This window comes from Clarias gariepinus, chromosome 1 (genome assembly GCF_024256425.1).
Source record: "Clarias gariepinus isolate MV-2021 ecotype Netherlands chromosome 1, CGAR_prim_01v2, whole genome shotgun sequence".
Taxonomy (NCBI): domain Eukaryota; kingdom Metazoa; phylum Chordata; class Actinopteri; order Siluriformes; family Clariidae; genus Clarias; species Clarias gariepinus.
This window is the reverse complement of record NC_071100.1, coordinates 38,211,661-38,225,298: the sequence shown is the minus strand read 5'-3', so window position 1 is coordinate 38,225,298 and position 13,638 is coordinate 38,211,661. Positions and strand designations below refer to the sequence as shown.

Sequence of the window (13,638 nt, the reverse complement as noted above, 5' to 3'; positions counted from 1 at the left end):
TTGTATAGCACTTTTTAACTATGAACAATGCACCTTCACAGGAATAAAAACTCTGGATGTGTATTAAAAAAAAATATTTATTCCTAAAGAGCAAGCAGAGAGGTGACAGTGGCAATGTGGTATGACATGAGGAAGTACCCTTGTGTGCAACCAGACTCAATAGGAGGTCCTCATTTTAGGTGATACCAAATAGAATCACCATAAAATCACTTTTGTAATTGTGTCACAAATGTATAACAGAAAATATGTTTTTGCATTGATATTAAGTCTACATTGGTTAGGTTACCAACTGATGGGGATTTGGGTACAAAACTGTTCATGGTAATTTCAGGCCTTAAACTATTGATGCGATTGCGGTCATAAACTATCATAGTGAAACTGCCTGTATCAATGCAATCCAAGTCAAACTTTTCAAGGAGTAGTAAAGACATTTTGAACATTCAGCATCATTCAGCACAGGTAAAGCAGCTGGCTAAATGGCATTACACTTATACAAAATCTTTTACTAACTTGAGTAAATAAACTTTGCTGTTATGGTCTAACACCTTTTATTACCAAAGTTTATTATTAATTATTAGCCTAAAACCTGAACATATTTTGCTCAAATAAACACTGATTTTGTGATGCAAGTTATATAGGGAAAAAAAGTATTAACTGATTATTTTCTGAAACCTATTTATCCAGGCTAAGGTCAATTGTAGACAATGAATCAGTCCAAAGAACATGGGGCAGAAATACACCATGAACAGGACATCACTCAATCATCAAAACAGACAGTAAAACTCACACAAAAATCCTGTAATTGTCCAAGTTCGGGTGGATTTTCTCTAAGGTTACTGATGATTACAAGAAAATACCAAAGCTCTTGAACCACTTAAAGATCAAATGTAATATTCTTTTTACAAGTACATTTTAGAACTCATCTATTTAAAAACTTGAGTAGTGGTAAATTCATTTTGAAGGCATCATAATTTCATGAAAAGCAATATGTACACAAACCTGATGATGCGATTTGGCATGACTAATATCTGATAGTACACGATTTGTAGTATGACAGAGCTTCCTAATTTACAACAGCAAATACATTGCAGTAAAAGCTACATTACAGACACCATATAAAATGGTTTGAAGCAAAGACTTTGAAAGCATAATAAAGCTGCAACTACATTTATCCCCTGCTTAGGATCCAACACAATAGCAACTGTTGCACAAAATTTTCTTGAATATAGACAATTTTATGTCTCAGTAAATAATTCCACATTTTGTTTTAAAAGAATATTTAAGTTGGTTTCCAGCACTAAGCGAATCAAAACACTGATGAGAAGTTAGGAGCACCATATATTGCACCAGGTTTTGACCAAATTTATTTCCTAATGAACTCAAGTCACACAAAATATGTACTTTTATATACAGTATGGTGCAAAAGTCTTAAGCCACCCCTCATTTCTTCATATTAAATTTAATCCTATTATGTAGAATTAATTAAATAAATGAGAACATATTTTGTATTGTAACAGGCTACAAAGTGCCTAAAAAAAAGAGATTTTAATGTTTATAAAAACAATGTTTATGTAACAACCTCAGCAGCAACCTTATTTTTCCTCTCGTCTATTCTAGGCACTCAGTATCACCGGCCTGATCATCTGTCTTCATCTACACCTGGTTCTCACTGGATCGTGCATTAAGTTATGCTTTTTCATATGCTTGAACTAAAAGGTTACTCAAAGCTCTGCCCGCGGGCAACGACCTAATAACCTCATCTGGAAATCAAATAAAGATATATTACCACCTCACAGGATGACATAAAAATTTATGGTGATGCCATCTACTGTTTTTAGGTAAGAAATGCTGTGACAAATACACACCGGCGGCAGGCCAAACAGAATGTCTGATTCATAAAGACAGATGATCATAAGTCACTGTGTGGCATAACAAATTAAAAACATTTCTCTGAAACGGGTCAGGTACAGTACAGTACAGACTAAAAATGTGAGCCAAAAAAAAAGTCCTTCAGGAAGTCAGGAGAACTATTTCTCCAAGACTACATTAAAACACAAGAAAGTCTGGCTCGTTGAAAGTAAATGGAGAAATAAGGAGTGGCGCATAACTTTTACAAAGCACCATACAGTACTCTGTAATAAAAATTAATACAAAGTACCTGCATAGAGTACACGTCCTAACAATGGAGAACATTAGACCAATTCAATTTTCAGCATGAACCTGCTGCAAGCATCTCCACTATTTTACGGTTTAACCTTCAGATCACTGCGACATGTTTAAAGTTGCCCTTTAAAGGACGAATATATAAATAAACACCGTTGAACCTGCTCCTGTCCTGAAGCTCAGTGTTATTGTTCCTCAGTCGCTCACAGAGCAAATATTAATGTAATCGGTGTTCATGAGCTCCCACTATTCAGTCAGGGCTAAATTTTTGTTTTGGATTTTGGCCAGATGATCTGATATACCGGCTTCGATCTTGTCACACTGAGCAAGAAATCCCTGTAAAAAAAAACACACACACACACACAATTATAATTACATACTGCCATATGATCATTTGACTAGTGATACAACATGGTAATGTTTAAAACATATATAAAATACACTTATACCTGTACAGATTTTACAAGGCCCTTTTTCTTCATCCTACAGTCGCTAAAATTCTCAGGCAAAGTCTGCAATTAAAGAAACCAGTATTACATTTACATTACATTTAGGCATTTGACAGATGCCCTTATCCAGAGTGACTTACATTTTTTTACTTCTTATTATAAATCTGAGCAGTTGAGGGTTAAGGGCCTTGCTCAAGGGCCCAACAGGGACAACTTCGGGTCATCGTAGGATTTGAACCTTCTGAACCTTAGTCAAATACCTTAACCACTGAGCTACTCCTAAGTATTAGAACTGTTAATTAGCTGTAATGTGTACAAATTAACTATATGAAGTAGCGAGGTTCTTATCTGTTTAGAAAAACTTGATGTAAACCATACACCCTTTGTGTTGAATACTCATAGAGATACATCAGTATTTTTTAATCCAGACATAGTATTATACCTGGTACTGTCTTAAGGTAAATGTCCATTAATCTTGACACTTATACAAGAACAAGTAATCACAAAAAGCAAGGACAATTTAATTAAACTCTGTTTAAACCGATTGCGGTCATGCGCTGCTAAAAATGCAGTCTTTGTACTGTGTTTCATTTCAGATTAGTTTTTTTATGTTACTGATACTGTAAAGAAATATCATAGCTCTTTCCGATTGTTTAAAGATTCAAAATTTACCGTCTGCTCTTAATTACAGTAAACAATAAAAGACACTATTTATTATACATTAAAAAAACTATACATTATTTACTTTTGTCTATAATAAGCATAACAATGTACACTAGGCTTGTGTCACATAGTATGGTATGTATGGATAATATGTAAGCAAATGTGATTGATAAGCAAAACAGCTTGTATGAGTGAACAGTACTAATGCTACATCCACACACACCTCCTCCTCTTTCTTTTTTCTACAGATCCATTTTGTGTTTGACTTAAGCGAACATTTTTAAAACATTTGAAAACTCAATGTAATTGAACAATTACAGTGGTTCTTAATTTCTGAATCTTTCTTGATAATGTCTCCGCAATCCCTGTTGGAAAGCAACTTCTTATTAACATTACAGCAAAGTCATTAAATGGGTACCGGATGACTGTGATTTGTAAACGTTAGGCTCAAATTGAATTTTAATGTTTAATATCATCTAAATTATAATTATGTACCACTGGCAGTTTTTTTGTAGTGCATAATTACTCAGCTATTACCTGAAACCCAAGCTGTTTAAAATAACCGTATTCCTGCATCAAATTATGACTTTATTCTCCGATTCCTCCATTCGTAACATTTAATTTTGCCTATCGCTGTTTTTTTTTTTCATATTCAGGATGATCTCAAATTATATATAAACAAAACTGCATCTATACTGTTAGTATGTAACAAAGAAAGAATTAACTCTTTGTAACTCAGATGTTTGATGGATCACTGTATGATAAGCATAACTTTGCACTTGTTAAAAAGCTTTTCAAGCAAAAGGTGCATTTCTGAGAGTTTTTTGTCTAAAAATGGAACAGATTGTCAGGCAAAAAAACTAAGCAAAAAAAAAAAAAATATGGTGGAAAAAAGACCAAATTTAAATCATAAATAAACTGCACAGCTCCCTTTTGAAATGAAACAGCATGACAAACAACCCCTTCAAGCACACTGCCTGGCCAGAAAAAAAGCAACTCGCCATTTCAGGAGGGGCCAATTTGTTGGGCTGCATCAAGCAATGAAAACAACTTTAAATTACTGGAACTGGGTTAAGAACCATTTAACACCTCATCAAACAATTGGAAAGATCCTGCTAAACCGAAACTTAAAACTTAAAAGAAAAAAAATATTTAAAAAATCTTGAATTGGTCAGGTCTAGGCTCGACAACAATATGTGGCAATAAAACAAAGTCAGCTGATGACCTAAATGTACTGAATGACCAGGTTATCACATCTATGGAGTTTTTATTCCCTTATGGTACAGGATATACTCCAAGATTTAGATTGTAAAAGAGTGAGTCTGGGAGCATGAGAAATCATTTTTACACATGAACTGGCCACCACATTGTGTGCTGTAATCAAAGCTAAAAAGTAATCAATCAAAAGTGCTAAAATGAAATCTTAAAAATGTGTGAACTTTTTTTTGGCCCAGCAGTGTATACAGGCAAAAAAATAATAATAGTTATATTTACTTTAAAACAAATCATTTAATGATATAAAATAATTACCATGGCATCAATTTCCTCAAGGATCTTCATAAACTGCTCAGCAGCCACTTTTACTCTGTGGTCCAGTTTATTAAGAGCTTCAGCTTGCAGATCCTTCGCTAAGAAGCCCTAAGCAATCCCGAGCAGCACAGCAAAAATTAATACAAACTAAACATAACACTCAGAATTCATATACACATTAGGACAAAAAGCTGTGGGAGAATTAATACGTGCATTTTTCAGTCCTGTCAGTTCACCGTGTACTTTCTCCAACTTCTTGGCTGTTTGTTCCACAGACTTCTCGATGTCTTTCAGCTTTTTGAGTTCAACCTCCTCTTCTGGACTATTCTAGCAAGTCAAAGTTTAAAACATACATATCTCTATTTACACCAATAAACCTTTCAAAAACATATTTATAAGTAAGATTGTGAGAGGGGAAAAAGTGATTCAGTTATGAAACAAGCCTCTTGTGTAAGCACTGCGAACACTAATTAGTCAAACATCACCTTCGTTAGAATCCCCGTGTGCCCGCATTAGAAGCCACACACACTCACATGCTCACTGTCAAGTTGAGTTTTGAGGCTGTGGAAGCATTAGAGGCGGTAAAATGTCACCGGTTCTTATTTACACTATTTCATCCCATGTGGTAGGAGTGTATCATTGGCTGTTTGTTTGGAAATAATAATCATGCCAAAGAAAACAGATACGTACTGCTCAGTGAAAATGCTGCTTTTCTTTTGTTTAATTTAATTTGAATTTAAGTTAAATGTTAAACTCTCGTATTTAAAGTTAGTTTGTATTGTTAGAATGTGGCACTTGGTCCAAATTGGTCCACTAGTCTATCCAAATTTAAGTGAAAAAATTAACATTATAAGGAACTAGCTACTATAATTTATATATATATAGTAACGGCAGGTGAATTGTGATCCTCATGTCTTAAGACTACTTCATATTTATTTGTTTGTTTATTTAGTAACTCATTAATTACCCTTTTCCCGATCATCATAAGTTTGCATCCTTGCTTTATTCCCAGGCTGGACAGACTTTCCTCCATTTCCTTTAAGGATTTCCCTAGAGCAAAAGAAGCATGATGCAAGATCTCAATTTTAGCCTTTTATTCTTTTAATAAAAAATAATAATAAATAAATAAATACAAATATGGCATTAACACCATACACTCAGGTAAAACACAGTATTGGTGCTGATTTTATTTTTAGTATGTTACACAAACAGTTCTATGCAAAGGTTTAGGCACCCCTTAATACCAGATAAATAAATAACAGATTTTGGTAATTTTTTTATTTAAAAGATGTTGACAGTCTCTCTTGGAAATGAAAAAAATGCACACTATTTTCAGCAAACATTGACGTATAGTTACTTTTTATGTCATAAATTGAACAAAGATAAAGAATAAAAACATTATTGTGGCACTGTGCAAAAGTTTGGGCACCCTAAATAATCAGTATTTAGTAACACCTCCTCTGACAGATATCACAGCTTGCTCATCTTGACCTCTACAGTTCCCCTGAACTGCCATCTCTTAATTACATTTCTCACTGTGGAAACTGCAAGCTGACAACTCTTTGCCATCTTCTCGTAACATTCACCTGCATTGTAAGCATCAATAACTTTCATTTTACACATCTTACACAGCTGCTTAGAGGAACTAATGGTTGTTGAGTGTCCACAAGTGTGTGCATATGGTTTGAGAAACCTTTGTATTTGTAAAGCTTTGAAATTGGCAATTACTAATGACAGCTGTTGCCATGCATCAGATCTAACAAGCTGACTAATGTCTGAAACCTTTTAAAAAAATCTGAGACTCTTAGGGTACCCAAACTTTTGAACAGTGCCATAATAATGTTTTTATTTTTGTTCAATTAATGGCACAAGAAGTAACTATGCATCAATGTTTGATGAAAATATTGTCCTTTTTTTCATTTCCAAGAGAGACTGTGTTAACATATTTTCAATTTAAGAACTCGACAAAATCTGTTATTTATCAAGGCGTGCCTAAACTTTTGCATAAGCCTGTATAATACAGAAAACATGTGTGCAAAAGCAGCTACTTCTGAAGTTGCAACATGGAAGTTACCAATCTTCAAGCTGTTATCTTCAGCCATTATGAGGAGCCGATTTTATATTTTTTTTCTCACTTCAAACAATAATGATATAAATTTCAAATTATTCATATTTCTTTTTGAGTATTGATACAAAATTTGGTTAAAGCTTCTAGAAGCATATGGCCTGTAAAATCTGTTGCTTAAATTAAAGAATCAGTTTTTTTTGGTAAAAGCTTAAAAAGTAAAAAAAAAAAAAAAAAAATCTGCAATGTCCATAACCATGTCAAATTTATGTTGCAATATCTTAACAATTTTGCCTTTTAAAATACAAACTTTTTCAGGTTTATGTCTTTCCATGTGAAATCTAAACTGCCCAAGTTTCTTCTAAATGTCAGCTAGGATCATGAAAAGATTTGAACTAATAAAAGTTAAAGACACTACATAAAAGGGCAAATTATATTTAGCAAATGTGTTTCCTTTTTTCTGATAAAACGCCAGATATGTACGCTCATTTACAAAAAAAAAAAAAAAAGCATGGGTTTAGGAGATGAAGCGTTAAGTATTTAAAAAAATGGTGTAATATGATCCTACCTGTGAATTTACTTTTTCATCTAGGTGAGACACTTTTTTAGCACCAATACCAGGATTAGGTCGACTAACAACATTAAAATATAAGGAATTGCAATGATTATTAATTAACCTTTACAGTTATTACCTTTAAATATTATTTTCTGAGCTGCCTGTGGGACTCCAGTGGTTTGTGCCAGGGCTTCTGACAGGTCTTTCACCCTGGGCTCATTTCCATCCTGTCCTGTTAGTGTGATGCTGTGTTTGGAGCTTCCTAAAGTAACAAACACATTAGTCCTGGTTACAGCTTTATAAAACCAGAGCGCATATAATAGAACGTATACAACGAAAACACGGAGCTAGCAAGCTAGCAACAAATATAAACACGAAACACAAGCGATAACTCTGTTAAGGAGGAGGTTACACGGTAACAAGCTAACTTCCGTTTTTTGATAATTAACTAAAGGTATGTGGAGAGATTAACAAATGACTGTTTTTAAGTCAAAGCTAATAAAACAGAGAGTGAAGGTTAGCAGTGTTTACCATGAGAAACTGTCACTGTAACTGTGCTGCTGTCCGCCATCTCCACACACTCGCAGTAGACCGGCAGGGACACCGGATGTGACGTAGTACGCACCGGTTGCCATGGCCTGTCTCATACTGCCACGCAGTGGACAAATCTGATATCAGCCATAACATTATGACCACCCGCCTAAGCTAGCATAACAGCGATGCACTGTGTGCTCTGACACCTTTCCCTCACAACCAGCTTTAATCATTAACCACTCCCCATGTGCATCAGTGAGCCTTGGCCACCCATGACCCTGTTTTTCCTCCTTGGATCACTTTTGACCAGGAACATCCCACAAGAGCTGCAGTTTTGTATTTGCTCTGACCCAGTCCTTTAGCCATCACAATTTGGCCCTTGTCAAAGTCACTCAGATCTTTACACTTGCCCATATTTTCAACAACTTCAGGGACAAAACATTCACTTGCTACCTAATACTGTATATCCCACGCACTTTCACCAACTACTGCAGGTCTTCTGGGATGTTCCCAGTCCGCAGTGGTAAGAACTGACCAAAAGTAATACAAGGAAGGAAAACCGGTGACAGTGTCATGGGTGACCAAAATGCATCACATCATCTCCTTTTCTAATTACTATTTAATATCATTTTCCGACAACACTGCGAGTGAGGAAAACACCCTGATTGAGACACCAGTCTATCACAGGCCAAGAGATTTTGAATTTGAAGAAGGTCAAACATGTATTGGCATGTTTTTGAAGACACTTACAATCCATTCACAGTTGGTGAGAACATACTGTATGAACCTCCACTGAAACTCAGTAATGAACCCGGGAACCTTAGTGCTGTGAGGCGGCATTTGTCTTCTGTGCCAGCATGTCACTTATATTCATTTTAAATCTATAAATTTTCACTCCCCTTTAGTAAATGCTTTATACTGATAAGAGTAATAGTGGATCCAGAGGCTAGCCCAGCAACACTGGTAATAAGGAAAACATACAGGATGGGATGACAGTCCATCACAGGGCACAACACAAACATAGTCACACCTCTAAGCAATTTAGAGTAGCCAATGTACTTACCCGGCAGGTGGAAAGAACAAAAAACCCTTATAGTTTGAGGTGGAACGCTGCACCTGCTGCATCACTATACCTTCTTTAAAAACTTAGAAACCTTAAAAACATGGTACTACACTTACTTTGCATGTTATTAGAGACACCTGTACAGCTGCACATTTATGTAGATGTCTAATCAGCTGATCATGTATCAGCAGGACATCGCAAAACATATCAGGCTGATACAGATCAAGTGCTTCAACTTTTTGGATGAGAAAGGTCAAAGGAGAATGACAAGACAGTTAAGACTGAAAGTCTATAGTAACTCAAACCTTGGAATTCACATAGCCATCATTTTATATCTGCCTAGCACTCAATTTTTCTTTTAAGCATTCTATGTAAACTTTATGGACTGTTCTCTGTGTGGGAAAACCCCAGGATATCAGCAGTTTCTAAAATACCTGAACCAACCTATCTGGAACCAAAAATTATACCATTATCAACCATGTCACTAAGATCACACTTTTTCTTCATTGTGATGTTTTGACCTAATGTATTTTTTATTGCACTAATTGGCTGATTACATAACTGTGTAAATGCACAGTTGTATAGGTATTCCTAATAAAACCTTTAATTAAAACATAAAATTTGTAACAGCAGAAAAAAAAAACAGTTAAACATCTGCAGTACAGTAGGTAAGGGACACACATGAGCCCAGAACTAGACGTCTTGGTTTTTAATAGATATGAAATCTGTCTGCTGAACATTAATATCATAAATAACAACCAAGTAATACAAAATGTTTATTTCTACATTTTTGTGCTTTATTCATTAATGGTCAGATATCACAATATACTGTAGATGCATGATGATGATGATGATGATGATTATGACAATGATAACGATGATGATACCAATGGTATTTCTATTTTTTATATTTGTCAAAGAGCAAAAAATATAGTCTGTTAACCAAAATACTAATGGAAATAGAAAATGACAAGGCCACATGCTTGAGCAAAAATCTCCATTAACTCATTCGGAAAGGGTTCATTGGCAAACAACTCTTGAATGCCACATTTACAGAAATACTGAAGTGATCTTCAGTCAAAAAAGAGAACCTGCAGTATTCATCCCGGTCTATGTTGCTGGAATCTGTGGCAATCCGAACTCGTCGACCAGAACACCATCCTGAGAAACAGACACACCTATTAAACAAAGGACTGGCCAGTTTAAATGATTCACATTTTGAACACCTGGCTGTTATTCATTTGTCTGTTAAAACTCTGACTACAATCATAATGTTCATAATGATTATACACATTGCTTTTCTGCCCACATTATAGGACATACAGTATATAAATCTTACAGTTTTCTTTCTCACCAAACCCAGAAAAAAACGAGAAATAAAGTCTTCTACATGATACAGTGCTTCCACAGTATTTCTAAACTGAAAGGATACCACCCGAGTGAAGAAACATATCTAGACTTGACTGATCTAAGTGTAACCTTATTTGTTTTGCTGTCACTGGGCATTCCCTCTGGGATGGAGGGTGCCGACGAGGCTTCATCTAGATAGGAGCTGTCATCATCCAGTAATAACTCATCTCCGAGCGCATCCAGCTCTGTAGCAAAAACCAAATGAAGTGATCTGTACTCAGGATTATCAGCTTTTGTATCACAGATATACATATACAGTGGACCACCTACCCGCTTCTAGTTCATCCTCATCAATGTCTGGTGTACCATAGCTGCGACTCAGAGCCTCCTGCACTTCACTGGCTTCCTCCATCATGTCCTCAAGCTGGTCCTGTAAGTCCTAATAGGCATAAATATGTACAGTATAATGATGAGCCTACTTTATTTTACAGTAGAATCAGAATGCAAAGACACAAACATAATTATGCAATGATAATGTTTATGCTTAGTGAAATTATATCATCCACACAAGGCCTAGGGTTAGGGTATTAAATACATGCACAATTATGTAAACGATATCATTATTTTATATTTTTGAATAACATAAACTGAGTTATACTTCAATCTGATCCATCTTCACTTGCTTATAGGCTTTTTTCATTTCCTTTGCCCCAATCTTCATTGCTTCAACCTAGAAAAGTACAATAAAATAGCTGTTTTTTTTTGCATCAATAGATCCGTGTGAAGTTTCAACTAGGATATCTGCAATTCATGGTAAGGAGGTTAATGCAATGTAATCCATAATACTAGACTCTGTATCTTGGGGACTGGAGAGCAAAGTCAAATGTATTGACTTACTGTTGTTTTGGTGTCCTTTAAAGACTGAATTGTATAGTTGGCCTGTTCCATGTTAAAGGACTGCTGGGATAGCTGATCTCTTTGACTTTCGTATCTTCAACATAATAAGAAACACAAGGACATATCAGGTGCACTACAGACTGGAAACAGTTGTCTAGCTGTGTGTCTTGTCAGCCCCAGCCCAGTACAAATGATTTTTTCTACTCTAACAAACGAAATTCAATATCTCACTGTAAGGTTTAAAAGTTGGTCGATGTAATCAACAAATCGATGTGTGTTAGTGTGAAAGCAAGGAAATCAGCACAATGCGCTGGACATCAGCTACACAAGACAGAAGATGTCATCTTTAGTAAATGATTACTTTTTTATACAGCAATTTATGCCTTGTTGCTTTATAAATTCTGCCATAAAGACAAGCAATATATTTAAATATATATATATTTTTAGAATATATGCAAATATTTAAAACTGGCCCATTGTGTGATTGTGGGCAGCACGGTGGCTTAGTGGTTAGCACTGTCACCTCGCACCTCCAGAGTCTGGGTTTGATTCCCATCTCAAGGTCTGTGTGCATGGAGTTTGCATGTTCTTCCTGTGCTTAGTGGGTTTTCTCCGGGTACTCCGGTTTCCTCCCATTGTCCAAAAATATTTAGATTACCCTAAATGGTGTTCCCAAATTGCCCGTACTGTGAGAATAAAAGCATGTGTGGATACAAGAAGATGACTAAGTGTGTGTGTATGTGTGTTTGTGTTTAAGAAAACATACATTTTGACCTAGATTTTAAATATATTCCAATATAAAACATATAATTAGTTAATTGGTTTAGGGTAAGCACTGTCACCTTGCACCTCCACGGTTGGGGGTACGAATCTCCGGTGCATGGAGATTGTGCGTTCTCCATGTGCTTGGTGGTTTTCACTGGGGTTTCACTGATTCCCACCACCGTCCATTGACATGTGCTGTATTGCCAATTAGCATTTCCATTTGTGCTTTGTAGTAGAGTGTGAAAGTGTTTGCTTTTAAATGTGAATGTGTTGGCCTGGGCCCCATGTTCAAGGCTTCCTCAAGATAAGTTGTATAGAAATTGGATGGATGGATATCAGAATGCGGAATAATGATTTTTTTTTTATATATATATATATATAGTAAAAGATTGTATGTAATTTTTTTAAATGTATCTTTTCCATAATAGTCACCTAAACTCTTACATCTATATAATCATTCATACCATTTTATCTTATATACGGGGTTGCGGGGGGCCTGGACCCTGGATGGGGTGGCAATCCATTACAGAACACACACTCATTTATAAACTAGGAGCAATTTGAGAACGCCAATTAGCCAAGTCTGCATGTCTTTGGACCGTGGGAGGAAACCGGAGTCCCTGGAGGAAACCCACCAAGCACGGTGAGAGCATGCAAACGAGGCAGGAATCGAACCCGGACCCTGGAGGTGGACCACTGTGCCACCATTTACACCTATACAGATGAGAGTAAAAAAAAAAAAACACACAATCCAGTATGGTTTATTATGACACAAACACTCACAGCCTCTTCTGCTTGAGCACTCTCATTGCCTTCTGTTTCACTGCGTTCTGTAAAAACAGAGATGATTTATGCATTCAGTCCAGCACACAGGCCAGAGGCTTGCTTTAGTGCAGGAGCATGCATGCATTAACACTCTTCATCTCGCATGGGAACTGAGAATCAGAATCGATGATGTGTGTGTGTGTGTGTGTGTGTGTCTACCTTAGCCGGGCCGTCTCTCATCTTCTTCATCTGGTCCTTGTACTTGATGAGCTCGGCGTCGATCCTCGCGATCTTCTTCTCCATCACCTCGGCTCGCGCATCGATCTGAAACGGCGGCCATCATGAGTGAGGCATCAGTTCCGCGGGCTTTCACGATGCATCATAAGACGACAAGACACACAGCAATGTAAGAGACGGCTCACATTTCCGATACACTCCGAAAGGCTGGGAGGCGCCTGGGTCTTGCTCCTACCGAAAAGGCGGTTCATTGTGACCTTCCCCCTGTTCCTGATCCTGCTCCAGGTCCGGGCTGTACGAGCAGTGTGTGTGTGTGTGTGTGTGAGGGACAGATTCCTTCCAGTGACTCTGAATCGTTTCACAAGCACGAATCGGCCAACAGAATCATCAACAATCTCTGCTTTCCATTACAGTGCTGTGAAAAAGTCTCATTTCCTCACTCTTTTGTAGAAAATATTAAAAGGTTCGAGCTAAAATAAAAGCTGATCAGCTTTAATGTAATTATTATTATTATTATTATTTTAGGTTGAAGCCCATGTACATGTCTCCCTGCAACAATGATGAATCCATAATTGTATTTATTTATTTTTTAAGAAAAGTA

At 36.4% G+C, this 13,638-nt stretch overlaps 2 protein-coding genes across 2 annotated transcripts; both read right to left on the bottom strand.

Annotated features, from left to right (window-relative positions):
• Positions 1-66: 66 nt before the first annotated feature.
• Positions 67-8,031, bottom strand: bag1 (BCL2 associated athanogene 1). The gene is made up of 7 exons (XM_053503065.1): positions 7,958-8,031; positions 7,563-7,688; positions 5,773-5,855; positions 5,019-5,132; positions 4,806-4,913; positions 2,613-2,675; positions 67-2,499 (listed from the first exon to the last, which is right to left on the bottom strand). Exons 1-7 carry the CDS (start codon positions 7,995-7,997, stop codon positions 2,410-2,412), a joined length of 624 nt encoding a protein of 207 aa, XP_053359040.1. The 5' UTR covers positions 7,998-8,031; the 3' UTR covers positions 67-2,409.
• A 1,731-nt stretch (positions 8,032-9,762) lies between these two features.
• Positions 9,763-13,366, bottom strand: chmp5a (charged multivesicular body protein 5a). Its single transcript, XM_053498120.1, has 8 exons — positions 13,223-13,366; positions 13,020-13,124; positions 12,819-12,865; positions 11,271-11,364; positions 11,032-11,103; positions 10,704-10,812; positions 10,503-10,618; positions 9,763-10,184 (listed from the first exon to the last, which is right to left on the bottom strand). The coding sequence occupies exons 1-8, from the start codon at positions 13,286-13,288 to the stop codon at positions 10,134-10,136; spliced, it is 660 nt and encodes a 219-aa protein (XP_053354095.1). The 5' UTR covers positions 13,289-13,366; the 3' UTR covers positions 9,763-10,133.
• Positions 13,367-13,638: the final 272 nt, after the last annotated feature.